General features: G+C 44.1%; 1 protein-coding gene across 1 annotated transcript in view; it reads left to right on the top strand.

The window, feature by feature from the left end:
* The window catches only part of cnksr2a (connector enhancer of kinase suppressor of Ras 2a), a 775,384-nt gene that overhangs the window by 337,522 nt on the left and 415,414 nt on the right, over window positions 1–22,448 (top strand). Inside the window, exon 5 of the mRNA XM_086006247.1 lies at window positions 3,080–3,121. Coding sequence (XP_085862373.1) covers window positions 3,080–3,121 — 42 coding nt within the window. The remainder of the gene's footprint in view (window positions 1–3,079; window positions 3,122–22,448) is intronic.

The following is a 22,448-nucleotide window of genomic DNA, read 5'->3' as shown; positions in this document are numbered from 1 at the left end:
TGCCTGCATCAGAAGCAACAGGATCGGGTTAATCGCGCATCTCGATCCCGGCGCCTGTTTTCGGGGGCTATTCAATTTAGCGCCCAATTAGTATGATTTTCCAATCAGGTCTCTGAGGATTATTCAGATGGTGCATTATTAGCATTATCTCTGCCAAACTATTGGTACAAAACTTCGTGACCAACTAAATGGGAACGGGGGAGGGGGGCAAACAGAAAGAAGACAAGTAAAAGATTCAGAAATAGCACACATACAAATCCTACTTTTCAAATCCCCTTCCTCTAACAGCCCTGGATGGCTTTTTAGATAGTTGGGTAGATGACTGAGCACTATACTTTAGAAAATGCACCAACATCTAAATAATGTCATCAGAGCTTAATTTTAATACAGCAAATTGCGAACTGGCAGGAACTTCCTGCACCAGTACAGAACCCAACTACAGGAAACTCTCGATTTACCGGCACCTAAATAACCGGAAATCTCTGTTAACCGGCAAAATTCAGGAGTAGGTACAGGTAAGTTTTACTTCATATTAGTGGCCGTTCCTGTATCTGTGGCCGTGTAACCGGGGTTCCTGCACCTGTTGCTATGCAACAGGGACGCCTGGATTTGTTGCTGTGTACGGAGCTCTCGTACCTTTTAACTATACCTCTCTGTAATCCGGACTTTTTGATAAACCGGTACCACACCGGTCCCGTCGGTGCCGGGTAAAAAAGAGTTTCTTGTACAAAATTGGACGGGATGCTAAACGGGTGGAAACCCGAGATAATAGATATCGGCCCATCTTTCTGATTGATTACATCTACTTTACGCTTAGTGTATTGGGCATAACTGATTGAAAAAATCTACCCTCCCATCGCAAGATAGTTCGTAATGAATTGTGCTAATTTAGCAGCTATCTTTCTGCTATTAAGATCTTCAGATTATTGCCTTGAAATCATTCTCAGGTTATCACTTTTTATTTATCCAGTGTATCTTGATTTTATAAGTGGTGATTTATATCCTTGCTAGCCAAGCTAACAAACTGCGCTTCCCCCCCCCAAACAAGTCCTGTACCAATTACATTCCACAATTCTGTAGACTGATTGATATTTCATTAATTTTGATTTTGGACTTATGTTGATTGCACAACCATATATTAAAGAAAGGTAACATTGCTGGTAGAATTATTGGAAATGCTTTGTGACGTAATAAAACTCACTACGCACTTGGTTCGAGTATAAAGCAAAGCTTTAATCAACTTGTTTCAAAACATGGAGGTCTAGTTATCTTTCACTAATTCCTGTTTACACAATGTCCTGAGCAAGCTGGGCCCACGCCCGAGTATTTATACTCCTTGGACGGCGCCACCAGCTGGCCGTCCAGTGTTATTTCATGAGTCTTTCTTCATGGATCATAAGATTCATAACACTTTGTTAAATATTTTTCCAGTTTCAGCCTTGAGCTTTCTATATGACAGCTCCAAAAAAGGTGCCAGAATGCACCACATATTGTCTCAATATGTCTTGCTACAGCTTCTAACCATATAGATGCAATTAAATCCGGCTGAAAACAGCTACATTCAAATGTCACGTTCAATAGAATTGCTTCTTATCTATTGTAAAGGAGAATGTAAACTGGAGCAGCGATTAATAAATCACTGCTCACTTACGCTCACGGAAACTCATGGGTTATGCGGTCCGTATCAATCGCTGGTTTACTTTGCAAAGACCATGGGGAAAAATTCGGTGGCGCCCCCTTTGGGGCACTAACTTCGCTGGGTTAGCGCCCCAAAAAAGTTAGCATCCCTGCGCCGTAATATGAGTGGTAGCGTCCCAAGCAGGAGGCGGGGCACTACTGGAAGCGCTCCCCCTCCTTCCTGGGGCGCTACCATTCAGTATCGCGGCGCTGCGTGCAAAAGCGTCATGCGCGTCGGCACGTAGCACCGCGGTACTACAGGCCTCCCTCCCCTGATTAAAGGGGAGGGGCCTAGCGCAACCCGCACCAGGGCCACTGCTGGGGCCACCGGGTGCCGGGAAAGCAGCCCGGCACTCAAGAGGAGTGCCGGGCTGACCGATCACGCCGGCACCCAGCATGAGGAAGTGCAAGGGGCCAGGTGCTGGCAGGCGGCCCAAAAAAAATGGCCGCCCGGTATCTGCCCTTTAATTTGCGCCGCCGCAGCTACAAAAACGCCACCCTGACCCTGTCGGATATATCGTCCAGCGGTAGGTCAGGGGGCGCAACTGAAGTTTGCGGCCGGGACGCGAGCGGGGCGCTGCGCACAGCGATGACATCGCCGGAAGCACAGTGCCCCGAGGCGCTACCGGATACCGTCGCCGCTAACCTCCCACTGAATTTCGTGGGAGGCGTTAGCGGCGCGGTGCCCAGGCGCATGGGGCTTTGCGCCCTGTTAGCGACCCCCGGGGCGCTAATGCGAGGTGCAAACAACCCAATTTTTCCCTCCATATGTCCCCAGTGTGCATTCTCTATACAATTAACATTATTATTCACTGTTGTTAACTAGTGTAGCATATCGTTTTTTTAAACTTTGCGATTTGAGCACTGGCCCCAAAGTGATACTATTCTTCCGCAGTTTTTACGTTTGTTCTGACTTCCCTCATCTATAATCCACTAAACATTTCACTAATGAAAAGGACAGAATATTGATGCTGCTGGTACTGTTCTTGGGCTCATCAACCAAAAATTGTGATTGAACTTTTTCCCTTAGTTGATCTGGGCAAAACTCGTCCTCTGGGTGAAGTCAAATTCAGTGTCAACACTGTGATTTAAGCAACTGTCTAGTCGACAGCAATCCTGTGTTTCATGGCTGCAACTATTGAGTGGCCTGCATTGTTGTTTCTGCTATAGGCAGCCTCAAGAATTGACATTACTCAAATAAATAATAACTGTAATGTCTCAATATTGATGCAAAAGTATTTTAAAGTAGCACAGTATATACAATACAAAATAAGTTGTTCAAATCCATCTAATGGACTCTATGAATAGGATTAAAATCTGGTCTATTTTTATTGGTGTTTTCAGTGATCAGTTATCAGTACCTCTCATAACAACATATGTATTTAATCTTTTTTCTTGGCAGGACTGCACTGTCTATGAAACTGAAAACAAGATTCTTCATGTGGTGAGTATAGTACTTTTTGTTTGAATTATGCATGATAAACAGTAACAATTGCATTTTTATAGCACATTTAATGTATGAGATATCTTAAAGTGCTTTATAAAGGAACAATAAGGGGAAAAGACTCAAAGCCAGGGGAGAGAGATTAGGGAAGGAGACTTAAGGCCAGATTGAAAAGTGGACTTTCAGGAGGATTTTAAAAGAGGGCAGAGCTGTAGAGAGGCAAAGGGATTTAGGCAGGGAGTCCCAAAGTGTAGAACAGTGATGACTAAAAGCTCTACCACTAATGGTGGTTCAAAGAAATGTCGCCAAAGCTAGAGGACTGAAGGGTGTGGCAGGGAATGTATGACTTTTTTTTTTAATCGTTTATGGGATGTGGGCATCACTGGCAAGGCCTGCATTTATTGCCCATCCCTAATTGCCCTTGAGAAGGTGCTGGTGAGCTGCCTTCCTGAACTGCTGCAGTCCGTGTGGTGAAGGTACTCCCAAAGTGCTGTTAGGGAGGGAGTTCCAGGATTTTGACCCAGCGACGATGAAGGATCGGCCGATATACTTCTAAGTCAGGATGGTGTGTGACTTGGAGGGGAACTTGGAGGTGGTGGTGTTGCCATGCGCCTGCTGCCCTTGCCCTTCTAGGTGGAAGAGGCCGCGGGTTTGGGAGGTGCAGCCGAAGAAGCCTTGGCGAGTTGCTGCAGTGCATCTTGTAGAAGGTACACACTACAGCCACGGTACACCAGTGGTGGAGGGAGTGAATGTTTAAGGTGGTGGATGGGGTGCCAATCAAGCGGGCTGCTTTGTCCTGGATGGCGTCGAGCTTCTTGAGTGTTGTTGGAGCTGCACTCATCCAGGCAAGTGGAGAGTATTCCATCACACTCTTTACTTGTGCCTTGTAGATGGTGGAAAGGCTTTGGGGAGTCAGGAGGTGAGACACTCGCCGCAGAATACCCAGCCTCTGACTTGCTCTTGTTGTCACAGTATTCATGTGGCTGGTCCAGTTAAGTTTCTTGTCAATGGTGACCCCCAGGATGTTGATGGTGGAGGATTCGGTGATGGTAATGCTGTTGAATGTCAAGGGGAGGTGGTTAGACTCTTGCTTGTTGGAGATAGTCATTGCCTGGCACTTCCGTGGCGCGAATGTTACCTGCCACTTATCAGCCCATGCCTGAACGCCGTCCAGGTCTTGTTGCATGCGGGCATGGACTGCTTCATTATCTGAGGAATTGTGAATGGCGCTGAACACTGTGCAGTCATCAGCGAACATCCCCATTTCTCTCCCCATACCCCTTGATGACTTTTGTGTTTAGAAATCTATCTATCTCCTTCTTAAATATATTCAGTGACTTGGCCTCCACAGCCTTCTGTGGTAGAGAATTCCACAGGTTCACCACCCTCTGAGTGAAGAAATTTCTCCTCATCTCAGTTCTAAATGTCCTACCCCATATCCTGAGACTCTGACCCCTCGTTCTAGACCCCCCAGCCAGGGGAAACATCTTCCCTGCATCCAGTCTGTCTAACCCTGTCAGAATTTTATACGTTTCAATGAGATCCCCTTTCATTCTTCTAAACTCTAGTGAATACAGACCAGTCGACCCAATCTCTCCTCATACGACAGTCCTGCTATCCCAGGAATCAGTCTGGTGAACCTTCGCGGCATTCCCTCTATGGCAAGTATATTCTTTCTTAGGTAAGGAGACCAAAACTGCACACAGTACTCCAGGTGTGGTCTCACCAAGGCCCTGTACAACTGTAGTAAGACATCCTTGCTCCTGTATTCAAACCCTCTTGCAATGAAGGCCAACATACCATTTGCCTTCCTAACTGCTTGCTGCACCTGCATGTTTGCTTTCAGTGACTGGTGTACAAGAACACCCAGGTCCCTTTGTACATCAACATTTCCCAATCTATCACCATTTAAATAATACTCTGCCTTTCTGTTTTTGCTACCGAAGTGGATAACTTCACATTTATCCACATTATACTGCATCTGCCATGTATTTGCCCACTCACTCAAATTGTCTAAATCGCATTGAAGCCTCTTTGCATCCTCCTCACAACTCACAATCCCACCTAGTTTCGTGTCATCAGCAAACTTGGAAATATTACATTTGGTTCCCTCATCCAAATCATTGATATATGTTGTGAATAGCTGGGGCCCAAGCACTGATCCCTGCGGTACTCCACTAGTCACCGCCTGCCACCCCGAAAAAGACCCATTTATTCCTACTCTCTGTTTCCTGTCTGTTAACCAATTTTCAATCCATGCCAGTATATTACCCCCAATCCCATGTGCTTTAATTTTGCACACTAACCTCTTATGTGGGACTTTATCAAAGGCCTTCTGAAAATCCAAATATACCACATCCACTGGTTCTCCCTTATCTATTCTATCAGTTACATCCTCAAAAAACTCCAGTAGGTTTGTCAAACATGATTTCCCTTTCATAAATCCATGTTGACTTTGTATGTTGAAGAAAAGGTTATTGATAAAGCAGCTGAAGATGGTTGGGCCTAGGACACTACCCTGAGGAACTCCTGCCGCGATGTCCTGGGGCTCTGATGATTGACCTTCAACCACCACAACCATCTTCCTTTGTGCTCGGTATGACTCCAGCCAGTGGAGAGTTTTCCCCCCGATTCCCATTGTCTTCCGTTTTAATAGGGCTCCTTGATGCCACACTCAGTCAAATGCTGCCTTAATGTCAAGGGCAGTCACTCTCACCTCACCCCTGGAATTCAGCTCCTTTGTCCATGTTTGGACCAAGGCTGTAATGAGGTCGGGAGCCGAGTGGTCGTGACCAAACCCAAACTGGGCATCAATCATTAGGTTATTGGTGAGTAAGTGCCGCTTAATAGCACTTTCAATGACACCTTCCATCACTTTGCTGATGATTGAGAGTAGACTGATGGGGCGGTAATTGGCTGGGTTGGATTTGTCCTGCTTTTTGTGGGCAGGACATACCTGGGCAGTTTTCCACATTGTCGGATAGATGCCAGTGTTGTGGCTGTATTGGAACAGCTGGGCTAGAGGCGTGGCTAGTTCTGGAGCACAAGTCTTCAGCACGATAGCCAGGATGTTGTCAGGGCCCATAGCCTTTGCTGTATCCAGTGTGCTCAGCCGTTTCTTGATATCACGTGGAGTGAATCAAATTGGCTGAAAACTGGCTTCTGTGATGGTAGGGACCTCAGGAGTAGGCCGATATTGATCATCCACTCGGCACTTCTGGCTGAAGATGGTTGCAAACACTTCAGCCTTGTCTTTTGCACTGATGTGCTGGGCTCCACCATCATTGAGGATGAGGATATTCATGGAGCCTCCTCCTCCCTTTAGTTGTTTATTGGTCCATCACTATTCACGACTGGATGTGGCAGGACTGCAGAGCTTTGATCTGATCCGTTGATTGTGGGATCGTTTAGCCCTGTCTATAGCACGCTGCTTCTGCTTTTTAGCACGCATGTAGTCCTGTGTTGCAGATTCCCCAGGTTGGCACCTCATTTTTAGGTACTGCTCCTGGCATGCTCTTCTACACTCCTTATTGAACCAGGGTTGGTCCCCTGGCTTGATGGTAATGGTAGAGTGAGGGATATGCTGGGCCATGAGGTTACAGATTGTGGTGGAATACAATTCTGCTGCTGCTGATGGCCCACAGTGCCTCATGGATGCCCAGTTTTGAGCAGCTAGATCTGTTCTGAATCTATCCCATTTAGCACGGTGGTAGTGCCACAAAACACGATGGAGGGTGTCCTCAGTGTGAAGACGAGACTTCGCCTCCACAAAGACTGTATGGTGGTCACTGCTACCAATACTGTCATGGACTGTTGCATCTGCAACAGGTAGATTGGTGAGGACGAGGTCAAGTAGATTTTTCCCTCGTGTTGGTTCTCTCACCACCTGTTGCAGCCCCAGACTGGCAGCTATGTCCTTCAAAACTTGGTCAGTAGTGGTGCTACTGAGCCACTCTTGGTGATGGACATTGACGTCCCCCACCCAGAGTACATTCTGTTCCCTTGCTACCCTCAGTGCTTCTTCCAAGTGGTGTTCAACATGAAGGAGCACTGATTCATCAGCTGAGGGAGGGTGATAGGTGGGAATCAGCAAGTGGTTTCCTTGTCCATGCTTGACCTGAAGCCATGAGACTTCATGGAGTCCGGAGTCAATGTTGAGGACTCCCAGGGCCACTCCTTCCTGGCTGTATACAGTAAACTCTTTTATATCCGGCACCTATGGGACCGGGATGGTGCCAGTTGATTAAAAATTCCGGATAACGGAGAGGTATACCTAACGAGGCAATTTATATATTGGCCGACCTCAGACCAGAGAAGGGACATGGAGTGACAATGGCCCAAGGTACGAGAGCCCCATTACACAGCCACAGATGCAGGAACCCCCGTTACGCTGCCACAGGTACAGGAGCCGCGGTTACACGGCCACAGGTACAGGAGTCTCGGTTTCACATCCACAGGTACAGGAGCCCCGGTTACACGGCCACTTGTGCAGGAGCCCCGGTTTCACAGCCACTTGTGCAGGAGTCCCGGTTACACGGCCACAGATCCAGGAGTCCCGGTTACACGGCCACAGATCCAGGAGTCCCGGTTACACGGCCACAGGTACCGGAGCCGTGGTTACACGGCCACAGGTACAGGTGCCCCGGTTACACGGCCACAGATACAGGAGCCCCGGTTACACGGCCACAGATCCAGGAGTCTCGGTTACACGGCCACAGATCCAGGAGTTCCGGTTACATGACCACAGGTACGAGAGCCCCGTTACACAGCCACAAGTGCTGGAGCCCCGGTTACACGGCCACAGGTACAGGGGACCCAGTTACACAACCAGAGGTGCAGGAGCCATGGTTACACGGCAAAAGGTACAAGAACCCCGGTTACACAGCCACAAATATACAGTAAAACTTACCTTTGGGTTCCTGAACCCACTCCTGAATTTTGCTGGTTATTAGAGAATTCTGGATAATTAGGTGCCGTTTAAACGAGAGTTTACTGTACTACTGTGCTGCCACCCCTGTTTGGTCTGTCCTGCCAGTGGGACAGGACCGACCCAGGGATGGTGATGGAGGAGTTTGGTAGCACCCTCGCCTCTGAATCAGACGGTAGGTTCAAGTCCAGCACCAGAGACTTGAGCACAAAAATCTAGGCTGACACTCCAGTGCAGTACTGAGGGAGTGCAGCACTGTCAGAGGTGCCGTCTTTCGGATGAGACGTTAAACCGAGGCTCCGTCTGCTTTCTCAGGAGAACGTAAAAGATTCCCTGGCACTATTTCGAAAAGAACAGGGGAGTTATGCCCAGTGTCCTGTCCAATATTTATCCCTCAATCAATGTCATTAAAACAGATTATCTAGTCTTATCACATTGCTGTTTGTGGGATCTTGCTGTGCGCAAATTGAATGTCATGTTTCCTACATTACAACAGTGACTATACTTCAAAAAGATTTGGGACATCCAGTGGTCATGAAAGGTGCTATATAAATGCAAGTCTTTTTTTCTTTCTGTCTATTCATTTGGTTTCTTAGAAATTTACAGAGGTTACAACATGGAAACAGGCCATTTGGTCCAACCATTCCGTGTCGGCATTTACCCTCCACATGAGCAAATAGTTCTAATCACGTTTACCCACCCTGTTCCCAAATTCCTTCAACCCCATTTCCATCATACTCCTATCCAATCTAATCTTGAAAGTTCAAATTGTTGCTGCCTCAAACACGATCTCTGGAAGCGAATTCCACAGCCTCACAACTCTCCCTGTGAAGATGTTTCTCCTGTCCATTGTTCTCAATCTTTCATTTAACCTTGTATCTCTAGCCCCTTGTTCTTGACCCCTCATCTACTGGAATCACTGCTTCTATTTACCGTGTCCCATCCTTTCATAATTTTAAAATCTCTATGATAATCTCTATCGCCATAATCTATATTGTTCTAACTAAAGAAGACCCAGCTGTGCAAGTCTTGCTTTGTGTTTGTATTCCCTCATACCAGACAACATCCCAGTGAATCTGTGTTGTACCCTTTCTGAAGCCTCAATATCCTTCCTATAGAGCCTGATACTGCAGATAATGGCCCGTAATTTCCGATCACAGGCCTCCCGCGGGCGGAGGAGACCTGCGATCTGGAAAAATCTGCACCCTTACCTGAGGGCTCCCGGGACGCACACGCTTCCGCTCCTGGGCCTCACCAAGTGTGCAGGACCCACGTATCCCAGAGGCGCAGGTCGTTCGCAGCGTCCCTGGGATCACGTGGGCCATGGGGAGCCAATCACAGAAGGGAATCTCCCTTCATACATTTGACAGGAAGACCTGTCAAATATATGAATGGAGATCAATGAAAAAACATAGTAAAACTTTAAATACATTAAAAAAATATCACATTTTTAAAATGACTTGAAATTACAATAAATTAAGTATTTTAAACAAAAATTTAATTTTTTGAAAAAAATAATTGAAGTATTTTATGGGGCTAAAAATAAACTTACCTTTTTTTAAAGTATTTTTAAATGATAAATCAGTGAAATTTTTTTTTACCAGGCGTAAGAATTGTAAGAGTTTTCTGCGGGCGGAGGGTCTCCAAAAAGCGGAACTCTCCCCCCGCAGAGGCCCTTCTCCAGGACAGCCGGAGGATCTGTCAAGACCATTCTTGACAGATCGGAAATGCTGGTTTTCAGCGAATGCGCAGTGCATGCCTGAAACCGGCATTTCCGATGTCCCTACGGGTGGGTACACAGCGCGTAATCACCTGTAGGGATCGGAATATCTGGGCCATTATTTAACTGAGGTCTTATAAGGTTTTATATAGGATCATTGTTATGTCTTGGCTTTTATATGATTTTTCTTTGATTTTAAAATTGTGCTATGTGAATATTAGCTTTCAGATGCTCAATATGTTTGTATATAATTCCTCTCTCTGCTCTTTTAACAGCGGTGCTTATTTTAAAAGGATTAATGCCACCATTAAATAGTGCACAAAGCAACGCAAACAAATGTATTTCTGATTCATATGATCATATTTATTTTCATTGTATAATTTCTAGGCTTTATTTTGTTTCTCCACCATTTACTTAGGTATTCATGGTTTAAGTTCTTCCAACGTCAAATTCCTCTCCAAGTCATCTCCAGTTGAACTTTAGTCCATAACATTACAGAGCTTTAAGAGCTCAGCCATATAATTGTATCGCTTGGCAAGAACTCACCGATTTTAGATTTTATGTGTATGACATCAAATTGTTATGGTTTTCAGGTCCTTCGTTTCTCCGAACATCAGCCATGGCTCAGTGGTAGCACAGTTGCCTCTGAGTCAGAAGGTTGTGGTTTGAGGCCCACGACAGAGACCTGAACACATAATCTAGGCTGACACTTAAACACTAAGAGAATGTCGGAGGTGCGTCTTTCTGTTGGAATGTTAACCCTGTCAACCCTCTCAGATGGGCCTAAAAGATTCCTATATGAAGAAGAAGAGGGAAGTTTTCTGCTGTCCAGGGCAAAATTTATTCCTTAGCCAGCACCACCAAAGAACAGATTATCGTAAACACTATTTTAATGATCAGTTATCTCATTGCTATTTGTGGGACCTTGTTGTGCTCAAATTGACTTCAAGTTTTCCTACATTACAACAGTGACTACACTTCAAACGTTGGCTATCAGCATGTGAAATGCCCTGCGTAAAATGGCAGTCCATCTATCTGTTCATCCGTTCATCCATCCATCTGTCCAACCATCTGTCCATCCATTCGCCAGTCCATCTGTTCATCCATCCGTCCGGCAATCCAACAAACCATCTGCTCATCCATTCATCCATCTGTTCGTTCATCTGTTCATCATTTCCTCCGGTCATTCGTCCAGCCAGACATCCGTCCAGCCAGACATCCGTCCACCCATCTGTTCATCAATCCATCCACCCACCCATTCATCTATCTGTCCAGCCATTTGCCTATCCATTCACCTGTCCACTCGTCCATCCGTCCCATCTATCCATCAATCCAACTGTTCATCCATCCACCCGTCCATCAATACATCCTTATAGAAGTCCATATGGACAACAGCCATAGACTCCCCCCTATCCACCATGCTAGGGATCTCCTCAAAAATTTTCACTAGATTAGTCAGACACGATCTACCCTTGACAAACCCATGTTGACTCTGTTTTATCAGCTCATGCTTGCCCAAGTGCTCAGGCACTCTGTCCCTGATGATAGATTCCAGTAAGTTTCCCACAACTGATGTTTCCTGGTTTTTCTGTCCCTTCTTAAATGATGGAGAGACATCGCAATTTTCCAATCCAAAGACACAATTCCCAAATCTAGAGAGCTTTGGAAAATTATGAATGATGCATCTGCAATTTCCTCCCTGATTTCTTTTAACACCCTGGGGTGCAAACCATCAGGTCCTGGAGAACTGGCTAGGTTAAGTCCCATTATTTTCTCCATTACCATCACCATTTTCTTTTACTTACATTAAATCCAATAAGGTCCTCCTTTTGACTTATTTTTAGGTTCCCTTGCACCAGATGGATATTTTTACCTCTTCTACTGTGAAGACGATAGAAAGTATTCATTTAACAAGACAGCCATTTCCTTATTGTACATTATAGACTCACCTGCATATGTCTTTAACGGGCCCACATTCCCCAATACCACTCTTTCTCTCAATATATTTATTAAAACTTTTACTGTTAGCTTTAATATCCATTGCAAGTTTTTTGTCATGTTCCCTTTTGGCACCTCTTATTACTTTCTTTGTATCACTTTTTTGCTTTTTATAGCTCTCCCAGTTTTCCACTTTTCATTGTAATTCTGTAAGCTTTTTCTTTTAACTTGATACTGTCTCTTACCTCATTTGTTGACCTTTGTTGCTTAACTACACAAGTGAGTTATGGCTGGAGGTGTAACCATCATCGTGCTGCCTTCTGAGCATTAATAGTAAGCAATTCAAGCACTTGAAGAGTGCACTGAAAGTGGCAGACATACTTGGAGGGCTTTTAGAAGAGATAGGCAAAACGGAAAAGGAGGAGGGGTAGCCCTGATAATAAAGGATGGGATAAAGACAGTAGAGAGAAAGGATCTTAGCTCCGAAAATCAAGAAGTAGAATCAGTTTGGGTGGAACTAAGAAACAAGGGGCAGAAAACATTGGTGGGAGTTGTTTATAGGCCCCCAAACAGTAGTTGTAATGTAGGGCAGATTATATATCAGGAAATTAGAGGTTCATGTAACAAGGGTAATACAGTAATCATGGGGGACTTTAATCTACATATAGACTGGGCAAACCAAATTTGCAGTAATAGTGTGGAGGACAAATTCATGGAATGTATGCAAGATAGTTTTCTAGATCAGTATGTTGAGGAACCAACTAGGGAACAAGCTATTTTGGATCTAGTATTGTGCAATGAGAAAGGGTTAATTAATAACCTTGTAGTAAAGGGGCCTTTAGGGAAGAGTGACCATAATATGATAGAATTTTATATTGAGTTTGAAAGTGATTTGGTTAAATCCGAAACTAGGGTCTTAAATCTAAACAAAGCAAACTACGTAGGTATAAGGGATGAATTGGCTAAGGTAGATTGGGAAATTACATTAAAAGGTATGACGGTAGACAAGCAATGGCTAGCATTTAAAGAATTAATACATAATTTACAATAAATATACATTCCTTGAGGCACAAAAACCACACAAGAAAAGTGGTCCAACCATGGCTAACAAAAGTTAAATTATTAGATCAAAGGAAGAGGCTTATAATGTTGCCAAAAGAGTAGTAAGCCTGAGGATTGGGAGGATTTTAGAATTCAGCAAAGGAGGACCAAGAAATTGATAAAGAAAGGGAAAATAGAATATGAGAGTAAACTAGCGAGAGACATAAAAACAGACTGTAAAAGCTTCTATAGATATGCTAAAAGGAAAAGATTAGCGAAAATAAATGTGGGTCCCTTACAGGCTGAGACAGGAGAAATTATAATGGGGAATAAGGAAATGGCAGAGAAATTAAACAAATACTTTGGGCTGGATTTTGTCACTGGGGGCGTGATGGAGGCGGGACTCCCACTTTTTGGGTTGTAGTCCCACCTCCATCGATTTGTGGCCAACCCACGCGATTTTCCCTTGATTGACCTTGTTGAGCCCGCCCAGTGGGCTCAGCAGGCCAATTAAGGGACACCCGGTTACAGGTGACAGCAGAGATTGACATTTCATCTGTCAAGAGCTTTTGACAGATGAAATATCAGTGTTTGACAGCTCTGTGAAGCTGCCAAACACTGACAATCTGACTTCTAACTTGAGTCCTTCTCCACAGACTCAGTTAGAAATCTCTCCAGAACAGAAAGCAGAATGCTGCAACTTTTGACAGCTCGCGGCCATTCTGCTTTCTGTGCCGGTGAGATGAGGGACTCCCAAGACCTGAAGGAAGCCTGCATTAGTAAGTAAAGGTAAGTAAAACTTATTTAAACACTTTACACACACCAAACACATTTACCTCTGCACACATGCACCCATCACTCACCTGAACACTGGACATCTCGAACCCTTCAGACCGACGGTCCGCCTCATTAACTTGGCGTGGCTTGGAGCCGTCGGGAAGCCCACACTTCAGGGCTAAAAATAGGGATTAGGCCAAAAACTGCCTGTTAACAGGCAGTTAATTGGCACTAATCCCCTTCCTGCCTCGGGGAGGCGGCTCCCAGCACAGGTCGGGTATCCGCCTCCTGGGAAACGGGCATGGAGGCGGGTTGGGGGCGGGAAGGGTTCGTGCCCCCCGATTCTGCAACTTTCCCCCCACTCCCGCCTCCAAACCCGCCTCCACGGGGCTTGGAAAATCCAGCCCTTTGTGTCTGTCTTCACGGAAGAAGACGCAAAAAACTTCCCAGAAATAGTGGCGAACCAAGTGTCTAGCGAGAATGAGGAACTGAAAGAAATTAGTATTAATAAAAAAACAGTACTGGAGAAATTAATGGGACTGAAAGCCGATAAATCTTCTGGACCTGATAGCCTACATCCTAGGGTTTTGAAAGAGGTGGCTATAGAGATAGTGGATGCTTTGGTTGTCATTTTCCAAAATTCCATAGATTCTAGAACGGTTCCCGTGGATTGGAAATTAGCAAATGTAGCCCTACTATTTAGGAAAGGAGGGAGAGAGAAAACGGGGAACTACAGGCCAGTTAGCCTGACATCAGTAGTAGGGAAAATGCTAGAATCTATTATTAAGGATGAGGTAACAGGGCTCTTAGAAAATAATAATAGGATTGGGCAGAGTCAACACGGATTTATGAAAGGAAAATTGTGTTTGACAAATCTGTTAGAGTTTTTTGAGGTTGTAACTAGCAGAATAGATAAGGGGGAACCAGTGGATATGGTGTATTTGGATTTTGAGAAGGCATTCGATAAGGTGCCACCCAAGAGGTTATTAAACAAAATTAGGGCTCATGGGATTGGGGGTAATATACTAGCATGGATTGAGGATTAATATACTAGCATGGATTGAGGATTAGTTAATGGACGGAAAACAGAGAGTAGGAATAAATGGGTCATTTTCGGGTTGGCAAGCTGTAACTAGTGGGGTACTGCAAGGATCAGTGCTTGGGCCTCAGCTATTCACAATCAATATCAATGATTTGGATGAGGGGACCAAATGTAATATATCCAAAATTGCTGATGATACAAAGCTGGGTGGGAATGTAGGATGCAAAGAGGCTTCAAGGGGATATAGACAAGCTAAGTGAGTGGGCAAGAACATGGCAAATGGAATATAATGTAGAGAAATGTGACATTATCCACTTTGGTAGGAAAAATAGAAAAGCAGAGTATTTTTTAAATGGTGAGAGATTGGGAAATGTTGGTGTTCAGAGGGACCTGGGTGTCCTTGTACACGAATCACTGAAAGTTAACATGCAGGTACAGCAAGCAATTAGGAAAGCAAATGGTATGTTGGCCTTTATTACAAGAGGATTTGAGTACAAGAGTAAAGACATCTTACTGCAATTATATAGGGCCCTGGTGAGACCACACCTGGAGTATTGTGTACAGTTTTTGTCTCCTTATCTAAGAAAGGATATACTTGCCATACAGGGACTGCAACAAAGGTTCACCAGCCTGGTTCCTGGGATGGGGTGATTGTCCTATGATGAGAGATTGAGTAGACTAGGCCTATATACTCTAGAGTTTAGAAGAATGAGAGGTGATCTCATTGAAACATACAAAAATCTTACAGGACCTGACAGGGTACATGCAGGGAGGATGTTTCCCCAGATTGGGGCGTCTAGAACCAGGGGTCACAGTTTCAGAATAAGGGGTCGGCCATTTAGGACTGAGATGAGGAGAAATTTCTTCACTCAGAGGGTGGTGAATCTTTGGAATTCTCTACCCCAGAGGGCTGTGGAGGCTCAGTCATTGGGTATATTCAAAACAGAAGTCGATAGATTTCTGACTAGTAAGGGCATCAGTCGTTGAGTATATTCAAGAAAGGGATCGATAGATTTTTGAATATTATGGGAATCAAGGGATATGGGGATAGTGCAGGAAAGTGGAGATGAGGCAGAAGATCAGCCATGATCTTACTGAATAGCGGAGCAGGCTCGAAGGGTTAAATGGCCTACTCCTGCTCCTATTTTGTATGTTCTTATATTCTTATGTCCCTATTCTCAGAAGATGGTAGAATATGGGGTTGTGGAATAAAAACAGAAAATGCTGGATATACTCAGCAGGTCAGGCAACATCTGTGGAGAGAGAATCAGAGTTAACGTTTCAGGTCGATGACCCTTTGTCAGAACTGGAAAAAGTTAGAGATGTAACTGATTTTAAGCAAGTGCAGGGGCAGCGAAAGGGGGAAGGGAGGAAAGAACAAAAGGGAAGGTCCGTGATAGGGTGGAAGGCAGGAGTGATTGAATGACAAAAGAGGTGTTGGAGTTTGCACTTTGAGCCTCGGCACCTCCCTACACCAGCCCTGAGCTTCCCTTATTGGAACCATCGTCCTTCTGTTCCAAGTGAGACCTCCCTCCTGTCCCTGACCGCCTGCAAGTACAGCTGCATTAGAAATTCTGAGGCTCTATGCCTTCAGATACTTTTCAGACATTGAATGCAGCAGTTCCTTGTCACTTTCAATAACCAGCCTTTAAGTGCTTGTTTGTAGAAGACGATTCTTTTGAGAAATAGGAGTTACTACAGTGAGTAACATTCCCTTATTTAATCCAGGGTTCTTAAAATGCGGATTTGTTTATTTTTAATTGAGCTTTAGGAGAGGTTTGGTGATCTTTTCAATGTATATACTTTTTCAAAACTCAGGTTGTTATCCATCAAAGCCTTTGAATACTCAAGAGATTTATAAAGCCAGATATGACTGACGTAATAAAACTCACTACGCACTTGGTTTGAGTATAAAGCAAGACTTTAATCAACTTGTTTCAGAACATGGAGGTCTAGTTGTACTTCACTAGTTCCTTGTCTTACAAAATGTCCCCGGGCAAGCTGGGCCCACGCCCGAGTATTTATACTCCTTGGACGGCGCCACCAGCTGGCCGTCCAGTGTTATTTCATGAGTAGTTTCTTTATGATGATGAGATTTATAACAATGACTAGTTATAATGTACTGTTATCAACAATTCTATCTGGACACATGTAATGTTAAAACTATATTTGTTTTTCAAGCTCTTAGAGGTAGAATTGCAGTTTGATAAGGAATGTGTTTCTTTCATCCTAAACAAGAATTTGGATATTTTATTGCGTAGCTGGAATCCTTAAAAATAAAGCCGCTTCATGGAATTGCTATTTTTATCAAATTATAAATGAAATATTATCATAGTTCTATTGTCTCGGTTGGAGTAATAATAGAATCAGTATCAACCCAATTGTTTAATAAACTAAACAACTGCTACACAAGCAATTTTTTTCTGAGGCACTATTTGTTGCAGTCTTGTGAAAATTGTCCTGTTGGCAAAATAAGTAGTGCATTTTACACACGTTTTAGGAACCAGAACTTGAGAGTGACGCTATCTGCCACCACCCCCCCCGCCCACCCACAACCCCCCACCCCACCCGCACCTCGCACAGTATTTTATTGGTCTGACTGGAATGGTGGAGATGCAGATTCCCAAGTTGTAAAGATATATTTTTTAAAACTGCATTCGTTTATGAGTTACATCTAAATTGACTTTGGGAGATGCTTTTAATTGCATTTATTCTCATTTTTCTTGGCAGAGATGATGCTGGTCATCTGAGGGGAATTTCTGGTATCTGTGGACATCTCCATGGACTCCAGCAATGCCATATTGTGAGGTTAAGGGACTCGCATCTATTAAGTACTGGTTGCAATAACGTAGCTCATGTCAGCACCTCAGCATCTGGAAAAACTTTGAATGTGAATGTTGGATAAACTTAGGCAGAATATATCAATGTGGTGTGCTGCATGATCACCTGATTTGTGCTGCTGTTGTTACTTTGATGAATTTGTGCTCAAATTCACCAAAAACAGCCATCAATGTGTGGGACGAGCCATCCATGTTAGCGACTCCTCGGTCAGGTATAGTTTGGGTTAGTTACACAGATTAGTTCCTTTTACTTTGCTCCCACAATATTCATTGAGACTACTCTTACAACAAGAACATTTTGTATAGCACTCTTCTTGTGCAGGGAGACGTCACAGAGCCCCTTACATTAAGGAGGAGACAGTTATGGGTGGACACCGAGCATGGGTATAGGGGTAGGGAATGGACGGGTTAGAATGGAAACTAAAGATATGGTCAAAGGGGAAGGTTTAGAGAATGTTTCTGAAAAGCATGGAAAGAAATGACATGATTCAGGGAACTCGGTAGCGAACTCTGGAAAGCAGCAGTTTATTGGCTGAAGAAGCAGCTGCTAATGTTGGAAGAGGACGATGAAGAAATGAGGAAAAGTGGACGGTCTACTCAGGGACATGAGGCAGCAGGAGATCACTGAGGTAGGGCATTGGAGCAATCAAGTCTTAAGGTGTTGAAGGTATAAACTGGAGTTTTGGCAGCAGAACAGGAGAGAGAGGGGCAAAGGTGGACAATGCTGCAGAAGTGAAAAATAGGAGTTTTATTAATGGAGCGGATTTGGACGAGGAAGCTGGATGCTGGGTTGAGAGGGTAACCTAGCTTCTGAAGTACAATTGCACCAGATGACACAAAACTTGGAAGTATAGTGAACAGTGAGGAGGAGAGTGATAGACTTCAGGAAGATAGACAGGCTGGTGAAATATGCGGACACGTGGCAGATGAAATTTAACGTAGAAAAGTGTGAAGTGATATATTTGGTAGAAAGAATGAGGAGAGGAAATATAAACTAAATGGTACAATCCTGAAGGGGGTGCATGAACAGAGACCCTGGGGGTACATGTCCACAAATCGTTGAAGGTGGCAGGGCAGGTTGAGAAAGCAGTTAAAAAGGCTTACGGGATTGTGGGCTTCATGAATAGAAGTATAGAGTACAAAAGTGTGGAAATTATGATGAACCTGTATAAAACACTGGTTCAGCCCCATCTGGAGTACCTGTGTCCAATTCTGGGCACCACACTTTAGGAAGGATGTAAAGGCCTTAGAGAAGGCGCAGAAAAGATTTCCGAGAATTATTCCAGGAATGAGGGACTTCAGTTACGTTGATAGACTGGAGAAGCTGGGGTTGTTCTCCTTGGAGCAGAGAAGATTGAGAGGAGTTTTGATAGAGGTGTTCAAAATCATGAGGGTTCTGGACAGAATAGATAGAGAGAAACTGTTCCCATTGGAAGAAGGATCGAGAACCAGAGGCCACAGATTTAAGGTGATTGACCAAAGAACCAAAGGCGACGTAAGAAAAAACTTTTTTTACGCAGCGAGTGGTTAGGATCTGGAATGCACTGCCTGAAAGGGTGGTGGAGGCAGACTCAATCACGGCTTTCAAAAGGGAGTTGGATAAGTATCTGAAGGAAAGAAATTTGCAGGGCTACGGGGAAAGGGTGGGGGAGTGGGACTAGCTGAAGTGCTCTTGTAGAGAGTCGGCACGGGCTCGACGGGCCGAATGGCCTTCTTCCTTGCTGTAACCATTCTATGGTTCTAATTACCCGAGCCAGCCATGTGGTTTCTACGAAGTTGACAGCTCGTTGTGTGGGAGTGGCATGAAGGCGACTAGCTCTCTTAAAATTCTCCTGCTTTCTTTGGTGGAAATCCCTGGCATGACCACTGCCTTCACCTAATGTCATCGCGGAGATTGATGACTTTTTGTGGAGAACTGAGGTGCGAACTCCCGTCCTACAGAACACATTTGAGCTCTGACTTGTGCTGTCGAGCACTAACCTTTCAGTTAAGTCTGGTACCAAAATCCTCTTTGCATCTGGAAAAATGTTCTAATAAATCATCCATCTGCGTTCTGTCTTATTGAAAACGTAACTACATTTGCAAATAATAATTCCTAGTCATTGAACAAGAGAGTATTGAACTTGGCACAATATAGAATTTTTCTCTTTAAGTTGTTGAGGCGCTTATGTTTCAAGAGCCACTTCTGGAAACGTGATTGGAGTAAGCCAAAATCATTTTCCAAGAGTATTCAAACAGTCTGGACAAGTGAGAGAATTCAGTGAGAAAGAGATAAATGCTTTTGTATAGGCAACAGAAAGTGAAGCTGAGGACATATTGGCTACCCTAGAACTTATATAACCCGATTAAAATATAGAAACATAGAAGATAGGAGCAGGAGTAGGCCATTCGGCCCCTCGAGCCTGCTCCGCCATTCAATGAGATCGTGGCTGATCATCCAAATTCAGTACCCTGTCCTTGCCTTCTCCCCATATCCCTTGATCCCTTTAGCCTTAAGAAATATATCCAACTCTTTCTTGAATATATTTAATGAACTGGCCTCCACCACCCTCTGTGGCAGAGAATCCCACAGGTTCACCACTCTCTGGGTGAAGAAATTCCTCCTCATTTCAGTCCTGAATGGCTTACCCCTTATCCTTAGACTATGACCCCTGTTTCTGGACTCCCCCGCCATCGGGAACATCCTTCCTGCATCTAGTCTGTTCCAACATAGATTTGTTCATTTTGTGATCAGCAGAAAGATTGGAATATTTCCATATTTTAAACAGCCAAGTTTATAACTGAAGGATTCAAGAAGATGTCTGTAAATGTTTATTGCAGCCTGAAGTGATTTGCAGCAAAGTATTCGTGGGACTATAAGATACTGACCCTCGGGAAGAGTCGAGATGGATATAGATTTTAATTCAGCTAATGGAAAAAATTTAACGTGTCGAACTGAGGCACTATGAAACAACGGGATGTTCAAGCACAAAAATGCTAAATGTTTTGCTATTGAACATCCTGTGTTCAACACACAAAAGTAATTAAAGGCACTTTTAAGACCAAATCAATTGAGGGAAGGCCCAGGATTAGGATGCAGTTTTTTAGCAATTCATGTTGACGGATCACTTCCATCTTCAGATGTCATTTGCCTTTCATCCGGTTAAATAAGGGTAATTACACATCTTTCTGAAGACTGAGGAAAACTGTTGAAATATCATGTGAATATGGCACTGAAAGAACAATTGCTTCTGTGAAAAATTCTAGTCAAAAGAAGTAATTTGTGGGTTTGGGCAGAATTTTTTAAAATTTAGGCAGGCAATTTTTAATGTACCTTCAAAAAATAGTTTAAGGAACGGTTAGGTGGTATCTTATAGTGTAAGGGGATTGCCCTCGGTATTCTGAAGATAATTCTGAAGAAGTTTTTACCTCTTGTTGGGCAGTCCTGAAGAAGTAAATTTACTCTTGGAACTTCAAAAACCATTTTAATGATCGAGGGAATTTGAAAGGAGAAGGAAATAATTTGTCAACCCTCGAGTACTCCATTACCACTTTTTTCAAAAAGTCAAAGAAGAAGTATGTAGATTGAAGAATTTGGTGGTGAGATTGATGAGCTAACATGCTGTTCAAGGTTGGCCTGAAGCAGTCAGAAAGTTGATATTTGTGCTGACCTGACAGTTGTCCGAGAATAACAAAATGAAAACACATTTTCTGTTCATCCAAAATTGATCGACATTTTAGGGTTGTCAAAGAATGCTCTAAAGTGGATGCATACACAAGGTATCAGCAGATACTATCATCTGCAGAATTTTCTCTATTAAAAGCTTTACTCCATGGGGTCCATTTATAAAAAAGCAGTTTGACATTTGTCATCACTCCAGGGACTTGAGCACAGAAAGCTACGCTGACAGTCCCAGTGCAGTGCTGAGGGAGTGCTGCGCTGTCGGAGGTGCCGTCTTTCGGATGAGACGTTAAACCGAGGCCCCGCCTGCTCTTTCTCAGCTGGACGTAAAAGATCCCGTGGCACTATTTTGAAGAAGAGCAGGGGAGTTATCCCCGGTGTCCTGCCCAATATTTATCCCTCAATCAACATAACAAAAACAGATTATCTGGTCATTATCACATTGCTGTTTGTGGGAGCTTGCTGTGTGCAAATTGGCTGCTGCGTTTCCCACATTACAACAGTGACTACACTCCAAAAAAGTACTTCATTGGCTGTATAGCGCTTTGAGGCGTCCGGTGGTTGTGAAAGGCGCTATATAAATGCAAGTCACTCTTTCTTTGTGATATCAGCTGAAAACGTTACCAAAGATAATGTTACATGTTCTAGTGGTGTAGTAAGACTGATGGGCAAAGCTGGTATTTGGAGTAATCTGGGGGAACATCATTCTCAAAGTGATTTATAGAAGTTAGTATTATCTTAAATGGAGTTAAGTATTAGTTATCTAAAGATGGTGTTAAGTTCCTCAGCGGTATTATTCATACTAATGAAATTTGAGTACCCAAAATAGTACAGGCTATCAGGAACAGCAGAGCAATATAAGTGAAATAGGGCAGTTCCCGGAATGATTTATCAGTTATGAAAATTTATCCCTCAGGTAGTTAAAAGAGAGAAAAAAAATACTTGGCAAGGTTGAGGGAAAGGAATCCAATTGAACTGGAATGCCAACAACAATGAGCATCTAAGATGATAGAGAACTTTCTAAGTGGTACCCCAGCAATTGGTCTCTATGGGGAAAAATTCAGTTGTTTGCGCCTCCCGTTAGTGCCTTAAGAAGGCGCTAATGGGGTGCAAAGCAACTAGCGCCCGGGCGCGGCGATGTTTGCGCCGCTCGCGAAATTAACTAGACATTTTGCGGCAGCGCTAAACACTACCACCACGATCTCCTGCGCCGGCAGATCGCGACGTCAGTCGAGTGCGCAACGCCCCGGACCGGATATTGAGTAGCGCCCCCTGCCTTACCGCCTGCCGCTGGCAACGACAGGTTGAGGGGAACGTTTTGCAGTCAGAAAGGGACTGGGGGAGCGCTATTTAAAGGCGACCGCTTCCTGCCTTTTTTTGT

This window comes from Somniosus microcephalus, chromosome 14, assembly GCF_052327205.1.
Source record: "Somniosus microcephalus isolate GS21.2 chromosome 14, FLI_Smic_1.0, whole genome shotgun sequence".
In the NCBI taxonomy this organism is placed as follows: Eukaryota; Metazoa; Chordata; class Chondrichthyes; order Squaliformes; family Somniosidae; genus Somniosus; species Somniosus microcephalus.
The sequence above is the reverse complement of the archived record's forward strand: the minus strand, read 5'-3'. Positions and strand labels throughout refer to the sequence as shown.